Below are 15,338 nucleotides of genomic sequence, written 5' to 3' on the forward strand. Positions count from 1 at the left end.
CTAAAGGAATACCGTTTACGTCACTGAAACACCACGACTAATCTATACTGAATGTGTGCAAACGTTTTGGCAAACCGTCCACTGATGTGCTGAGCTGCAGAACACAAACGTGAAACCGACTTCGGAGAGTTTCTGTGAGCGATGCTCGTCGATCTCTGTGCTTCTTCACACAACGAAGAAAAAAAAGGTGAAATTGTTGGAATGCAATTTGTTCTGAAGCCCTGAATACATTCAGATAGCAGCGAGTTGCTGAAAACACTGATGATGATGATGATGATGATGATCTTTTTTTTCTTCTTCTCCTTTGCTTTGTACAAGACATCAGTCACGTAAAACCTCTCGGAAGCAGGGTGCAGTATGGGAAACCAGGAAGTATCGATGATGTCACCGCCCTGTCACGTTCTGATAGGCACAAACACCGAGGGGGGTTGGGGGGTGCACACACCTGTTGGATGAAACACATTAGTTTTGTGTCCTGATACGTTCATGTTTTCGATGTGACTTTTAAAAAACTCACTTTTTTTCCAGGTTGAAGGCGTCTCCGACTGGTTACGCCTCATTTTCGATGGTCATCACCGGGTTACTGGCACCTGAACAAACACGTCGGTTGTAAAATTACATTTACATTATAAAGCAGGTGTTGTATAAATACTGTGAAATACACACAACCCTTTTTCAGAAATCGATACAATGCCTTGTCAGTTTTAAACGTTATTATTCTAAATAGTGTAAATTATTTCCAGTGGTGTAGGCGAATGACATCAGCTGACAGGAAGTAAACATGGGCCCAAGCTGTTGCCATTGAAGCACACTAAAAAACATAGCATTTCAGACAGAGGATGAATATGTAAAGAAAAGAGTAAAGAAAAAAAATAGTATTTATTAATTTTGTTGCATCAAAGATGTATTTAAATGTGTAGCTTAAACTGTAATTCTTATCTTTTATTTTAGCGGGGCATTGCCATTTCCTGTCGTGTTTCACAGCCAATCAAATACTTAATTAATTGTTTTGTATTTTTTGTCAAAAAGATGCTAAAAGAGCGATATTTTAAAAGGCGTGATTATGGATAACCATGACATCATAAGGAAGTATAACATTAGCCAGTGGCGCAAAAAGGGGGTATGCAGTATATGCGGTGCATATGGGCGCACCGCCAGGGGGGGCGCCAAAACAAGGATGGGAGAAAATATAATATGTTCTTGCGCTTTTAACTCATGACTATTCTCAGAATATGTTTCAAATAAAGGCCTGGCCACTCTTAAATTTGCTAGATGCTATATAATCAGCGACGTTACTGTGGTGAGCGCCCTCAATCTGCCTGGTTCACACTGGACGCGGAAGCGCCGCGGCGCGGCGCGCCGCCGAAAATCGCGAGCGATCCGCGCACCCCCCGTTCAGACCAGACGCGTATTTCTCCGCGGCGGTCGACAAGCGCTTCTGCTCAGCTGTTGTTCATTCAGAGCTATTTTTTTCCATTAAACCCCGTACAATTAATACAGCATGTTTCTGTAACCAAGAAGTTTGTACACTTCTTGTATTTATCCGTTCTCTCTCTCTCCGAGAGAGAGAGAGAGAGAGAGAGAGAGAGAGAGAGAGAGAGAGAGAGAGAGAGAGAAAGAGAGCGAGAGAGAGAGAGAGGGACACACACACACACACACAGAGAGTGTATGGTAGAAGACAGTAGTAGTGCAGATATACCGTTGAAATACACTTTTTTTATCTACTCTTCACATTTATTAAATGTATTGTCTCTTCCTGTTTCCCAGTGCGAGTTTAGATACACAAATATGATCGCGTTTGTCAATCGCGGTATTTTATTTTGAAAATTGCTTTTATTTTGAAAATTGACCGGATTGTCTCGTGTTTCTCTGTGTGATTTCCTGCCAGAATTGACGCGTTCGCTCGCGGCACGCGCAAAAAATAGAGCAGACGCCGAAACGATCGCTTCACGGCGCGGGAGGGCCGCGCGTATTCGCGGCGCTCCGCGTCCAGTGTGAACCAGGCGTTGATTTATTAATCATTTTCAACACTAACGTTACTTGCTAACCCGTTTCATGAATATCACCAAGAGTAGGCTAAACCAAAATGTCCTACAAGTAATCTTGACACAATGTTACAGTATGATGTACTGTAGGCCTGTACCTTTTTTCCCTTATGTCATAGAGGCAACATTAACAAGTAGCTGATGAAACTATAGAATCACTTCAACATAATGAACATATAACAATGAATTGGATGTTTTCTAATTGTGAATATTTAAGCTAACAATAGACTGCAACACACAACAATGAGTAGTTATTTAGTGGACTAATGCATATTTCTATGTGTGTAAATCAACTATTTAATGAGATATCAATTTTATTCAGGTGTGAGGATGGAGATGGATCAGGAAATGAAAGGGAAAGTAGCAGGTAGGTCTAATATGAGGTGGAAGTATAGGGCAGTCACTATTCTGTTCTGAATTTAGTTAACTGATTTATTATGAATGACTAGGCCTACTGGTAAGACTGAATCAGATAGATGTACTTTTTCTTTGGACTTTTATCTCTCCACTTACAGTACTTACTGTACCTTTGCAATGTAAATGTAAAGTACCTCAGTTGTTATAGTATATATGGAAATATGTGAAATCTGTTTCAGTAAACTTCTGTAGCCTAACTAAGATGTGCATTTTTTTTTTTTTTTTGGGGGGGGGGCACCAAAATTGATGTTGCATACCCCCAAAAAACTGTGTAGTTGCGCCCCTGACATTAGCTTACCCTTCCTGTCTTTTTCTGATGCACTGTCACTCTCTGTCCAGGAGGGGGTGCTGGTGAGCAGTCGGCTCTGAGACTCCCTCAGCGGCTTGGAGGGGAACTGGTGGCCCTCCGCTGCTCTGGAGACAGAAACAGTCCTAGATCCTGTAAATCTGTGATCTGAGTGATTCATTAAAACACTTGAATCCTTCCTGCATCATTAAACCCACAGAGTTAATAAACCACCGGGGCGTGTTGACTCACCCCTTGTTGGCGGCGTTGGAGCCGCTGGGCGACGTCGGCTGCTCCGGGTCCAGATTCACCAGACATGTCGGGAACGAGCAACCGTCACCTAAACTGGGAAGCCCAAAGCGTGGGAAAGCACAACTTTTATAGCTGGTAATATGAAGATGATATTATAAGCATCGATGGTATTCATGTGGTGTATTTCATCATATGTGTGTGGAGTTTATGTTAAAGTAAGCAATTCTGGGATTTTGGTCAATGATAAAGTGTAACAGGAGCACAGGGTGAGTCATAAAGAGCGATATTCATCTAGTCAACATGAGCAGATGGATTTAGCTTTTCATTCACAAGAGGTCTTTGATTCATCTTTCACAAATTAGACAGTCTCACTTCAGTGTCACTCCTCCCACGGAGAAATCCCCAAGTGTTTGAGTTTCCAGAAATAATAAATGAATAAATCCACATAACCAGTTGTTGCAGTCAACAGAAAACAAAATGTGCTTCTGTATGCGATTACAACTGTTTATACATAAAACTGTTTGAATAATCCGAGTGTTTTCATTTTGTTTGTGAAGTGAATCCCCGAAGCCGGAGAGCGACTTCCTTCCTTCAACGCTTCTCGTTCCTCTATGTAGTTGCAGTTTTCTCCAGCGGGAGGAGCGTGTGATCGGTTACATGCGTTGGTGCGTGAGTGAGTGATTGAGTGTGCATCTCTGTGTCTGTCCGCAGCTTATCTCCCATTCTGCTGCAGCGAACTGCATCATATGATTGGGTGACATGCTCAAAGACCTACTGACTCCATACTACCTACTCTTAATAGGCCTCGGCCAGTAGGGGGCGCTGGTGAAAACACAGCAGAGTGCATGTCTGAGAGACGCTTTTGTAGAAAAGTGATTGTGTGAAATGTTGAGTTTGAATGAAGTGTATTTTAAGACGCCTTTTTGAATTGAATTTCGGGAATTTCGAGTGTGTCTGTCTGTGGGTATCTGTCCGTCCGTCCGTCTGTCTATCTATAACCAGTCACCTAAACTCTCTACTGATCTCCTTTTCGGAGACACACTGCAGAGTTGTGTTTGTTGAAACCGAGCCTGAAGTCTTTGACCTGCTTGTCCTTCAGTCTGGACTCAAAACGACACATCGTCACCGAGGCTCTTTTAGTGTTTTCCCAACCCGCCCGAGGGAAGTCTTCGATAATGAACACACAGACTGGCTTCATGTGATTTGTTTCTTTGGTTTCAGGTACCTGGGTTTGAAGACCCCTTACCCGGAGAAAACAGGAACGGGCCAGTATTTCGCCTCGTCGCCGAACACCTGCCCGAAGTTCTTGCTGAAGCCGAGACTGAAGCCGTTCTTGTCGGTGCCGTGGCGAAACACCGGAGCACGCACCGCCTCTGGGGAGGAAACACCGGGGAGGACAACAGGTGAACGAATGCAGCGCTCCCTCTCTCTCTAATCTATTATTCAGACCGTTAGCAGGGAGCTCATTCAGACGGCCGCCTCAATGAAAGTCCTCTGAATGAAGAGTGTCTTTGTTGTGCAGGAGGAGAAGCAGATCGAGAGGCCGCCATGTGTGACTCCTCTTCCTCACAGTGTCTGTTACTAAGCTGCTTACGCGCTCTGAGCCTTTCGTGTCTTTTGCATCGTAACACACTCTCCTCTGTGGGTAATCACCTCGCAGACAAAGTGTGCCTCTGTGCACGCGTAATGAGAGGAAAGAAGCCTCCGCTGCGTCTGATAACGGCCCGGAGAGGCTTCATCCAATCACCACGGCGACGAGGAACGCCGGTGACTGATGGCGGGAAAAATGCAATGAAACCTTCTTCGTTATTAGCGCGGCGCTGTCGGCGGACGGAGAAGGGGCGACAATCAGGAGGACGGGAAACGTCACGGACATGAAGACGTTTATTTTCAGTCTTCGAAACAAAAAAAAAATACTTTTCATGACAAATATTCTGCACTTTTTTAATTTTTGCTCACTTCATTCCTCAAAATGCAAACACAAATGCTGCACATTCAAGGTGTGCAAGTCATTTTCATCACACATCCTTTGACCAATCACATTAAAGGGGGCGGCAGCAGAACGTGATGACCTCCACGAAGGTCTCAAACTCTGACAGGTTGTTTAATTACAGCTTCCAGTATAAAGGTACGGTCGGGACAGGAAGTGTGCCACCTACCGAGAGTGGATCTGTTCTTGCAGACGAGCCAGCAGTGGTAGATGAAGAGTGAAGCCAGGCTGACGGAGAACATGGAGGCCGAGAAGAAGAGGAACAGGATGTGGAACTTGGCCTGAGTGTCCGGGAGGCCGTTCTGAGGAAGGAAGACGATGACCGAACAGTCAGAAAACACTAAAAAACGCTGACTCAGGGGACCTGCAGAGGTTTCTAGTCTATAGCGGTCTAGGAGGATCTCGTCAAACGCCTTCTAACTCAGCGCCGCTAGCTACTCGGTCGGTTCATACCAGGTATTCTCTCAGACGGAAATGTGCTCTACCTCCGGCCTTCGGAAGAGAAAAATGTAGAGTTTTGGGATGTTCCGTTCAGATTTGATTAGACGTTTCACACAATCAATGGAGCCGCGCTTACCAGCCAAAACTTGATGAAGTACTGAAGATCTGTAGCGGTTATAAAAAGGCAGTAGAGTAGCGAATACGCCAAGAACAGCATGAAGAACTTGTAGTTGGAGAATCCCACGCAGTTGTTCACCCTGCGACGAGGACGGAGAGGAGAGGACGGTCAAACAGGCGGAACTCTACAAGAAAGGTTATTAGAGGTTTTCCCAGTCAAATCGTTTGTTTTCGGTCTCCGGACGCCGAGGTCAGAACAGAAAACAACCGGATCATTTTTCCAGCACGTTGGCATTGTGACTTCTTCTGTTTCGGCTCTTTTTCGTGAATCAATCAAAAGGAAATGACACAGCGAGGTCACAGCGAAAACACAGCTCTCTGTTCCACCGCGTGATCGGTGTTTACAAGCTGCTATTTAACCAGAACTAACGAGGCCGCTAAGCCTGATTCCCTCGACCAGTCAGGGGCCTCTTAGGAATAATAAGGAATAATAATGATGATAAACGTCGGTATTTGGTTTTATTTAAAGTGCCACTACGTACCAGGGGCAGTGGTGATCCATCTTCAGGATGCATCTGTAACACAGCAAAGGTCAGAGGTCAGTGGAAGTCAATCTCACTCCGCCTGCCAGAATTCTATATATATACAGTCGCCTATAAAGTTGGAATAATTTGCAAATGTCTCGTCTTTTATAGCGGCAATCAAATGTTATGCATGGATTAATTTCACCCACATAAAAACTTCAAACGCGATACATTTAAATGATATATATATATATATATATATATAGTGTGTGTGTGTGTTCTTTGAGGGCCATACTTGTTGCAGACTGAACAATGGTGACATCGATCGGGCTTCAGCAGCTGGCAGCGGTCACAGAACCGGATCGCTGAGGAAACACAGTGAAGGGAATCAGCAAAGTGGAAACTCTCTGACCCGCGGACGTGGAAAGGAGCTCCGTGTGGCGTTCACCTCCGGAGTTGGTGCGCGTGTAGATGGGCAGATCCTTGGCTATCCTCCTCAGGATCTCCTGCTGGGACTCCCCCCGGTCTTCACGCTCCAGCAGCTCTTTGTCAGAGTAGGACAGGTGAAACTAGGAGGAGGCCAGAGAGACGGACAACACACACCTGTCACACATGCTCAGCTTGGAAGTGAGATGATGTGTGTGTGTGTGTGTGTGTGTGTGTGTGTGTGTGTGTGTGTGTGTGTGTGTCAGGATCCCGCTCCAGGCACTTATTATGAGTCTAAATGCAGCGCTGGATCACACAGAGGAACACACTCCTCACCTCCTTCAGCGGGTTCATGGGCCGGGTGAAGATGGTTTGCCAGTACGCCCACACGAACATGATGAAGATGACATGATACACCAGCAAGTATATGACTGGAAGCAGAGAGAAAGACACAGTTCATCTATAATATAATGTAGACGTGTGATTCAAAACCTCTTCTGATTTGACATAAAACACTCACCCTTTTCTCCCGTGTCCTCGATAGACTCTAGAATGACAAATGACACACTTTTATTTTTATTTTAAATCATTTCACGGAGCGGATCCACGCGGTTCATCCTGCGTGATTCATGAGCTCACTGACTCTGTAAACACTCGATACCACACCAGTCACAAAATCAATACGGCACTCTCCCAGTCAGAGTCCTTCCTGCAGGCACACACACACACACACACACACACACACATAGCCACACACACACACACACACACACACACACACACACACACACACACACACACACACATAGCCACACACACACTGCCTACGCAGTTCCACAACACAATCAGGATAAAATAACACATTTAAAGCCTCTACTGTAATATAAATGAAAATATAAGAATCAACCAAATTTGGAAAATGGCAAAAAAAAAAATGACATATGTAAAATTGTACATATACATCTAAAGCTAATAACATGCACACACACACCTATATATCTGGACTCAAACAGGCCAACCTTTTATTGTGACGTCCCACCCCACTTCCTGTTTTAATGTGATTCTCACTGGCTCTGCTCGTTGTCTCCGGCTTCACTTCCTCCCATTGTTCAGTTTCCACACCTGCACCTCATCATCACCAATCAGACACACACCTGCTCACACACGTTTCTCCCACAATTCCTCTGGTTTTTGTCTTCTTGTGTTTGCCTGTGGATTCCCTCGTCCCTCCCATCACCGTCTACCTTCTCCGTGAGTGACCCTCCGCCTGAATTCAAACCCCAGACTTGATCGGTTTGACCTTTGATCGCTGCGTTTGACCTTTGGTTGCTGCTCTGTTCTCACTCATCACAAATTTATATTTATCCCAATATCTTAGAGATGATTAAGCTGAGTGTACACGGGATCATCCATCATCCAAGCAACACACACACACACACACACACACACACACACACACACAGGTGCCAAGTTGCTGATTCGAGGCGTGCAGCCAGAACTGGCGTGCACGCCGCCTTGGCAGCATTGAAAGCCCCGGAGTCCGACAGCGGAGCGTATGTGTGATTAAAGAGCGTGTGCACGGATGCATAGTCACGTTTCTGCAAGAGCATTGTGGGCGCTGTGGTCTTCTAGGACGCTGGTTGCAGCGAGAGATCTATAACACTGTTTTTCTCACTGTATTTGATGGGAAATCTGTTTTTTTTAGATGTTATTAATCACTTCTCGTGGATGTCTGGAGGAACCTGACCTCCTTCTGTCCTCCATCTGATTCTTGGCATTTTCTCGTGCTGCAATATGATAAGACATCTGTTATTAGATAGTATAACACACGCTGTATGGGCATTAGGCTGCTACTGACAAGAGAAAAAAAAAATATATATATATATATATATTTACTGTTAATGTTGAATATCGTTATGACAGAGAAGACAGAATGTTTAGAACAGAAGATGCTGAATGTGATGAAAAAATATATGTATTTACTATATATTTAATATAATGAATAAATCGGCCTAACAAAAGAGAAAAATTCTAAAAGAAAATATGTTTACTGTTAATATTACTGTTGACTATTAAGACAGAAATGACAGAAGAAAGATTAATTACTCATAAAAAATAATGAAAATATATTAAGAAGCTGTATTTTTTAATATTTGCCATCATGTACAGGTCATTTAAAATAAATATGATTTGCACCAGGGGCGGATGCTGTATGGGGTCCGTGGCATGGCGAAGTCTGGGACCCCCTTGTCCTACAACACCCGGACTTCATAAAGTCCACCTGAGTCCAGGTTTTGAAGCATCCCGGGGGAAAAGGGAGCGGCGAGTTTAAAAGTGTCTCTTCGGTGCTTCAAAGAGAAAGTGGGTCAGCCTCAGATGGCTCGGGGTGAATTATGTAAGCCAGACAATGGGATTAACTCAGCCGCCATCAGCTGACGATACTTTCACACAACTGTCTCTGTGTCTGTCCCGCCGGCCCCGAGCGGACGCCGTCCTGCTGCTGTTTTCATCTGGCCGTCCCATGTGACTCCGACGCCTCACAACGCCGCTCTTGTTCCGCTGGATGCAAAACAACATGGCCTTTAAAGAAACAATGACTTTGTTTCTCTGTCGGCCCACGTGGACAGGACCGTCCTCTCTGGGGGGACAGGGAGGACCGACCTCTCTGGGGGGACAGGGAGGACCGGGACCAGGTTTAAACAAGCGGGACCGACCTCTCTGGGGGGACAGGGAGGACTGGGACCAGGTTTAAACATGGGGGACCGACCTCCCTGGGGGGACAGGGAGGACTGGGACCAGGTTTAAACATGGGGGACCGACCTCTCTGGGGGGACAGGGAGGACCGACCTCTCTGGGGGGACAGGGAGGACCGGGACCAGGTTTAAACAAGCGGGACCGACCTCCCTGGGGGGACAGGGAGGACTGGGACCAGGTTTAAACATGGGGGACCGACCTCTCTGGGGGGACAGGGAGGACCGACCTCTCTGGGGGGACAGGGAGGACCGGGACCAGGTTTAAACAAGGGGGACAGACCTCTCTGGGGGGACATGGAGGACCGGGACCAGGTTTAAACAAGGGGGACCGACCTCTCTGGGGGGACAGGGAGGACCGGGACCAGGTTTAAACAAGGGGGACCGACTTCTGTGGGGGGACAGGGAGGACCGGGACCAGGTTTAAACAAGGGGGACCGACCTCTCTGGGGGGACAGGGAGGACTGGGACCAGGTTTAAACATGGGGGACCGTCCTCTCTGGGGGGACAGGGAGGACTGGGACCAGGTTTAAACAAGCGGGACCGACCTTTCTGGGGGGGACAGGGAGGACCGGGACCAGGTTTAAACAAGGAGGACCGACCTCTCTGGGGGGACAGGGAGGACTGGGACCAGGTTTAAACAAGGGGGACGGACCGACCTCTCTGGGGGGGACAGGGAGGACTGGGACCAGGTTTAAACAAGGGGGGCAAATAGAGTCTTGGTGATAATAAACTGCTAAATATTCATTCCAAATAAACAACTTCAGGTATAAAAATATGGATAAATAAGCAGCTGTTATATTCTCATCTTCAGCCTGAAGCCATGAACAGATTATAAGGAGATTAGACCTCAACACTCCCACAATGCAGCATGGCATCAATTTAAAATCTGTGTGGTCATTCCTTTTTCTCCTGTGTTGTCTATTCCCATCTCTTCATGGTTATTGTTCACGTCTTTAAGGTTGTTTTCATCTCTTCCTGCTCATTTTTGCATTTTCACGAGGTTGTTTTGCATCTTCATGGTTGTTTTCTCCTCTCTTCTGTGTCTCTTTGTGGTTTCGTTGCTGGTCTGTGTGGTCCAGGTTCACGGCCCAATGAGCGTCCTTAAGTCTCACCGCTCAGGTGCAAGATCAGAGGAAGGACGAGCCTGTGTTTTCCTCCGTTTGCTCTCATTAAAACATCTCCATTTCACCCCCCCTCTCTTCTTCTTGACAGAGGAGATCTACTTCCCCAGCGGTCTGACAAGCTGCCAAATGGAGCACATGAGTAGGCTGCTGAGACTCCTCCGAGACCAACCATTACTCACTATCCAGGTCAGCTCTGTGTTCACCGTCGTCTGTGAAGGCACCGTCGACGCTCGGCAGCATGAAAGCAGGAGGCGAGCCCGACTCTGGGAAAAAGCCATTAGACTCCTCGCCAAGAGAGATAATGCTGCCGGTGGCGTTGCTGTTGTTGGAGGGTATCAATTCAGATAATGAAGCCTGGGCGACGACACGAGAGCCTGAAGCTATTACAGTAAGTCTTCTAAGATAGTGCTGATGGAGTGGTATACGGGGAGGTGGATAATGAAGCTTAAACCTCTCTCTCTCTCTGCACCGCGTCCCTAAAAAGCATCAGAGTTATGACAATACGCAGGAAAACACACTTCCATGTCACAGTATGATGACAATCCCTGTTTGAACTGTTGTTGTCATGTGACTGACTGTCCACACACACTGCATAAACAACAAGCAGGCTTCTGCATCCCCCCCCCTCCAATAAATAAATAAATCAATAACACACACACACACACACACACACACACACTACTACACACACAGCTGGTCTCTTACCTATGCAGAGCTGCAACACATAGGCGTAGTATGACCACGCCACTATGAGGGCGATGAAGAGGACCGGGATCCAGTACAGGATCCTCTGACAGCCCTTCTTGATACTACGCGAGCCCGACGGTGCCATAGTCTAGGAGCGGATCATTTCTCGTGCGCATCCGCGTGTTATTCTCCCGTCTCGCTCCCTGTGTGTAGTGTGTAATGTGTAATGTGTGTGTGTGTGTGTGTGTGTGTGTGTGTGCGCGTCTTCCCGTGGACCGTCACTGCATCGCTGCTCCGGTTGCTCTGATCAGCCTGTTCGGCGGCTCAGACGCAACATCCCCGCCGCCTCTGCCTCTGCTCCTGCTGCCGCTGCTCTGACCGTCCGGCTCGGATCTCTGCTACAGACTACAACCGGCAAATATCAGACAGCTCACACGCACACGCACACGCGCACAGAGTCTGCGCCGCCCCTGCTGACTCCCCACAGGTTGCCATGACGTCCGTGGGATGCTGCAAGCCTGGCACATTTTCTCTCCGTCTCTCTCCCACCGCGAGCAGATGGGTTCAATGAGTTCATGCGCGCGCGTGAGGAAACGGGGGGTCTGTTTGCGCGCGCGTGCACAGAGGCATGCACGTTGTGAGAGAGGGAGCTCTGGTTCTGGTCTGGAGTCAGTTTGACTGATGCACCTCGGTTTTATTTGCACACTGGACAGGAAGAAGAACTGAAAATGTGTATTTATTTAAATCCCCTTATACCATATGTGACCATATTAAATATATGGTTTGTGTCGTCCTTACCTGTGAAGTATTCTGCAGTCCTGCAGCAGCAGAGACCAGCCCTGCAAAGCTGCCTCACATCTCATCAAACTCTGTACTTTTGGAGGGAAACGTCTGTAAAATATCTCATGAATGCTGTTTGCACCTGTTGGCGGTGACATGAGGGGGTCTGTTCAAAACTGAGCCGTTAGATTTGAAAGAAAAAGAAAAATACATTCTATTGCATCTACACACACACACACACACACACAGACACACACACACACACACACACACACACAGACACACACACACACACACACAGACACACACACACACACACACACACACACAGACACACACACAGACACACAGACACACACACACACACACACACACACACACACACACACACAGACACACACACACACACACACACACACTGTATGTGAAACTATATTTAAAATGTTACACCTGACCCTGACCTCGTGGACCTGAGCTGACCTCTGTGGAGATGTTTCCTCCTCTAGTCTATGGACGTTACTCTGATGATGTCATCGGGGTTAGTTCAGATATGATGTCATCGGGGTTAGTTCAGATTTAAATGTGTTAAAAGAAATCTCCGTCACAAACTTGGATTATTATCTGCTTTCTTATTTTGGTTTACAGAAACAACTCTCAGTTCACTCATCTGTCCACCGGAGTACTGGGAACTACTGGGAACTGGACTACTGGGAACTACTGGGAACTGCTGGGAACTGGACTACTGGGAACTACTGGGAACTGGAGTACTGGGAACTGGAGTATTGGGAACTACTGGGAACTGGAGAACTGGAGTACTGGAGTATTGGGAACTACTGGGAACTGGAGAACTGGAGTACTGGAGTATTGGGAACTACTGGGAACTGGAGTACTGGGAACTGGAGTATTGGGAACTACAGGGAACTGGAGTACTGGGAACTACTGGGAGGTGGAGTACTAGGAACTGGAGTGCTGGGAACTACTGGGAGGTGGAGTACTAGGAACTGGAGTACTGGGAACTACAGGGAACTGGAGTACTGGGAACTACTGGGAGGTGGAGTACTGGGAACTACAGAGAACTGGAGTATTGGGAACTACTGGGAACTGGAGTACTGGGAACTGGAGTATTGGGAACTACTGGGAGGTGGAGTACTAGGAACTGGAGTATTGGGAACTACTGGGAACTGGAGTACTGGGAACTGGAGTATTGGGAACTGGAGTATTGGGAACTACTGGGAACTGGCGTACTGGGAACTGGAGTATTGGGAACTGGAGTATTGGGAACTACTGGGAACTGGCGTACTGGGAACTGGAGTATTGGGAACTACTGGGAACTGGAGTATTGGGAACTACTGGGAACTGGAGTACTGGGAACTGGAGTTCTGGGAAATACTGGGAACTGGAGTACTGGGAAATACTGGGAACTGGAGTACTGGGAACTGGAGTACTGGGAACTGGAGTATTGGGAACTACTGGGAACTGGAGTACTGGGAACTGGAGTATTGGGAAATACTGGGAACTGGAGTTGGTGTTGCGGTGGTCCCAGTATTACGGGTCTACTGAAGGACGCCAGTGAGCTGCATTATGGGAATTATTGGATGGAGTGTCTTTTGAATCTTACACCAGGGAGTTTTAAACAGGAAGTAAAACATATAATGTTTGTAACTCTAACACGAGGTCGTGCCGGATCATTTTGGATGAATAAGATCTGATTTTATGGAACCTGAAAGGGTTCGACGGCTGAGAACTGACATTAAAACTAAACTCTTCGTTACATCTCAGGGATCTGTTCCTTCATGAAGGACCTCCTTGATCAAGAAGTTCAAGATGAGAGTGTGAGCCTGCCAATTATTACCCCGCCGAATGAATCATTTAAAGATTTTCTTCTTCTTCTTTTAAAGTCCCTGATTAGAGTCCCCGTACGCCCACAGGTTCCCGGTGATTAATACTGTTAGTGATTTGCCTTCAGGTTGAGAATAAAACGGCTCATTTATTCTTCTGTGCCATCAGTCGACTGTAGCTACAAAGGAGAGGAAGTTAAGGCCGGCGAGGACGGTGTAGACAGTGTGAGGAAGAGAAAGACGGCACAAAACAACTGTTGTATTGATATTTATTGTACCCTGTCGTTATAAATGCATCGGTGTAACAGTCGAGGCCTCGCTTAGAAAGAATGACATGGCGAGATGTTAGAGGTAGACCCACTAATCCAAACATCCAAACACATCAGTCTGGTTAATATTAAAGCACGTTGATATCTTTCAACAACTCCACCCAAAGCAAACACCAGGAAGCAACAGTCACAGAGAATTCCTCAGTCAGTGTATTTGTGTTTTTAATTCCCTTTCATAAAGGAAAGGTCATTTCAACTGCCAAAAAAAAAACTGAGCAGAATCCCGAGAGTGGAACAAACATATGGCTTCGATATTTCTTGCATATTTATTGATGAAGAAAGAGGTCGTCCCTGCCTGTGGCATGAACATGGCTAATGATTAACACCGTTAACTGCCTGTGTTCAAACGTGGAAAACCTCAGACTCAGTGAGTCTGTTCAGGCCTGCTGGCTCTGGGGATCCTGGAGGATTACTGCTGCAGCGCTTTGGGAGAGAGTAGGAGGAGGATAGGGAGGAGGAGGATAGGGAGGGTGCAGAGGATAGGGAGAGAGAAAGAGGATAGGGAGGAAGAGAAGGAGAGGGGGGACAGGGAGAGAGAAAGAAGAAGGAGGAAGAGAGGGAGGACAGGGAGAGTGGAAGAGGAGGATAGGGAGGAGGAAGATGAGGAGAAGGAGGACGGGGAGAGAGGAAGAGAAGGATAGGGAGGAGGAGGGTGAGGAGGAGGAGGAGGAGGATAGGGATGAGGATGATAGGGAGCAAGGAAGAGGAGGATATGGAGGAGGATAGGGAGGAGGATCATAGGGAGCGAGGAAGAGGAGGATATGGAGGAGGATTGGGATGAGGAGGATGATAGGGAGCGAGGAAGAGGAGGATATGGAGGAGGATTGGGATGAGGAGGATGATAGTTAGCGTGGAAGAGGAGGATAGGGGGAAGATGAGGAGGATGGGGGAGGGGAGGTGCAGTCCCGTGCTGATCTGTGCAGGGGGGCTGCAGAGCCAACAGCAGGGTGAAGTATGTTAACAATGCTGCGGCCACGGTGCAGAATCCAACGTGGGACAAAAGGAGAGTCAAACTGAACGACACACACTGAAGAGCAGGAACACGACAACATTGGACTGTTAAATAAATAAATAAAATCAGTGTTAAGGATCTTAAACTGTAAAGTAGATAAATAAATAAATAAATAAATAAATAAATAGTTAAATATCTTATGAGCTGGCAAAACTGGTGACTCAAATCCAGCTACGATTAAGTGGAAGTCGGTTCACATTGGGTCAGCTGTTGTTTGTTTCACCAGCTTCCCATTAGGCTGACCACATCCTGTTTGTTGATTAAAAGTGTATAAGTGCAATAAGATGCTGCAACATGCATTAACCCTGGGGCACAAA

The 15,338-nt window shown here is 46.8% G+C and overlaps 1 protein-coding gene across 4 annotated transcripts; it reads right to left on the bottom strand.

Annotated features, from left to right (window-relative positions):
* Positions 1-517: 517 nt before the first annotated feature.
* On the bottom strand, positions 518-11,587 carry zdhhc2 (zDHHC palmitoyltransferase 2). 4 transcript variants are annotated; one of them, XM_084008962.1, is made up of 13 exons: positions 11,081-11,585; positions 7,019-7,045; positions 6,835-6,929; positions 6,521-6,641; positions 6,368-6,437; positions 6,091-6,123; positions 5,568-5,688; positions 5,444-5,482; positions 5,160-5,292; positions 4,247-4,373; positions 3,001-3,093; positions 2,761-2,876; positions 518-590 (listed from the first exon to the last, which is right to left on the bottom strand). In XM_084008962.1, the coding sequence occupies exons 1-13, from the start codon at positions 11,205-11,207 to the stop codon at positions 550-552; spliced, it is 1,143 nt and encodes a 380-aa protein (XP_083865088.1). In that variant the 5' UTR covers positions 11,208-11,585; the 3' UTR covers positions 518-549. The 4 variants fall into 4 exon arrangements, with proteins under 4 accessions (XP_083865088.1, XP_083865089.1, XP_083865090.1 ...); XM_084008963.1 differs by lacking the exon at positions 7,019-7,045 and having other exon boundaries at positions 11,081-11,587; XM_084008964.1 differs by lacking the exon at positions 5,444-5,482 and having other exon boundaries at positions 11,081-11,583.
* Positions 11,588-15,338: the final 3,751 nt, after the last annotated feature.

This window comes from Eutrigla gurnardus (assembly GCF_963514095.1).
Source record: "Eutrigla gurnardus genome assembly, chromosome: 5".
In the NCBI taxonomy this organism is placed as follows: domain Eukaryota; kingdom Metazoa; phylum Chordata; class Actinopteri; order Perciformes; family Triglidae; genus Eutrigla; species Eutrigla gurnardus.

Coding starts and splice junctions, on each gene's coding strand:
- zdhhc2 (XM_084008962.1), bottom strand. CDS start 11,207: ATGGCACCGTCGGGCTCGCGTAGTATCAAGAAGGGCTGTCAGAGGATC. Junction 4,374..5,159: donor CAAGAACAGATCCACTCTCG/GTAGGTGGCACA, acceptor TTTCCTCCCCAG/AGGCGGTGCGTGCTCCGGTG. Junction 591..2,760: donor ATCAGAAAAAGACAGGAAGG/GTAAGCTAATGT, acceptor GTGTTTGTTCAG/GTGCCAGTAACCCGGTGATG.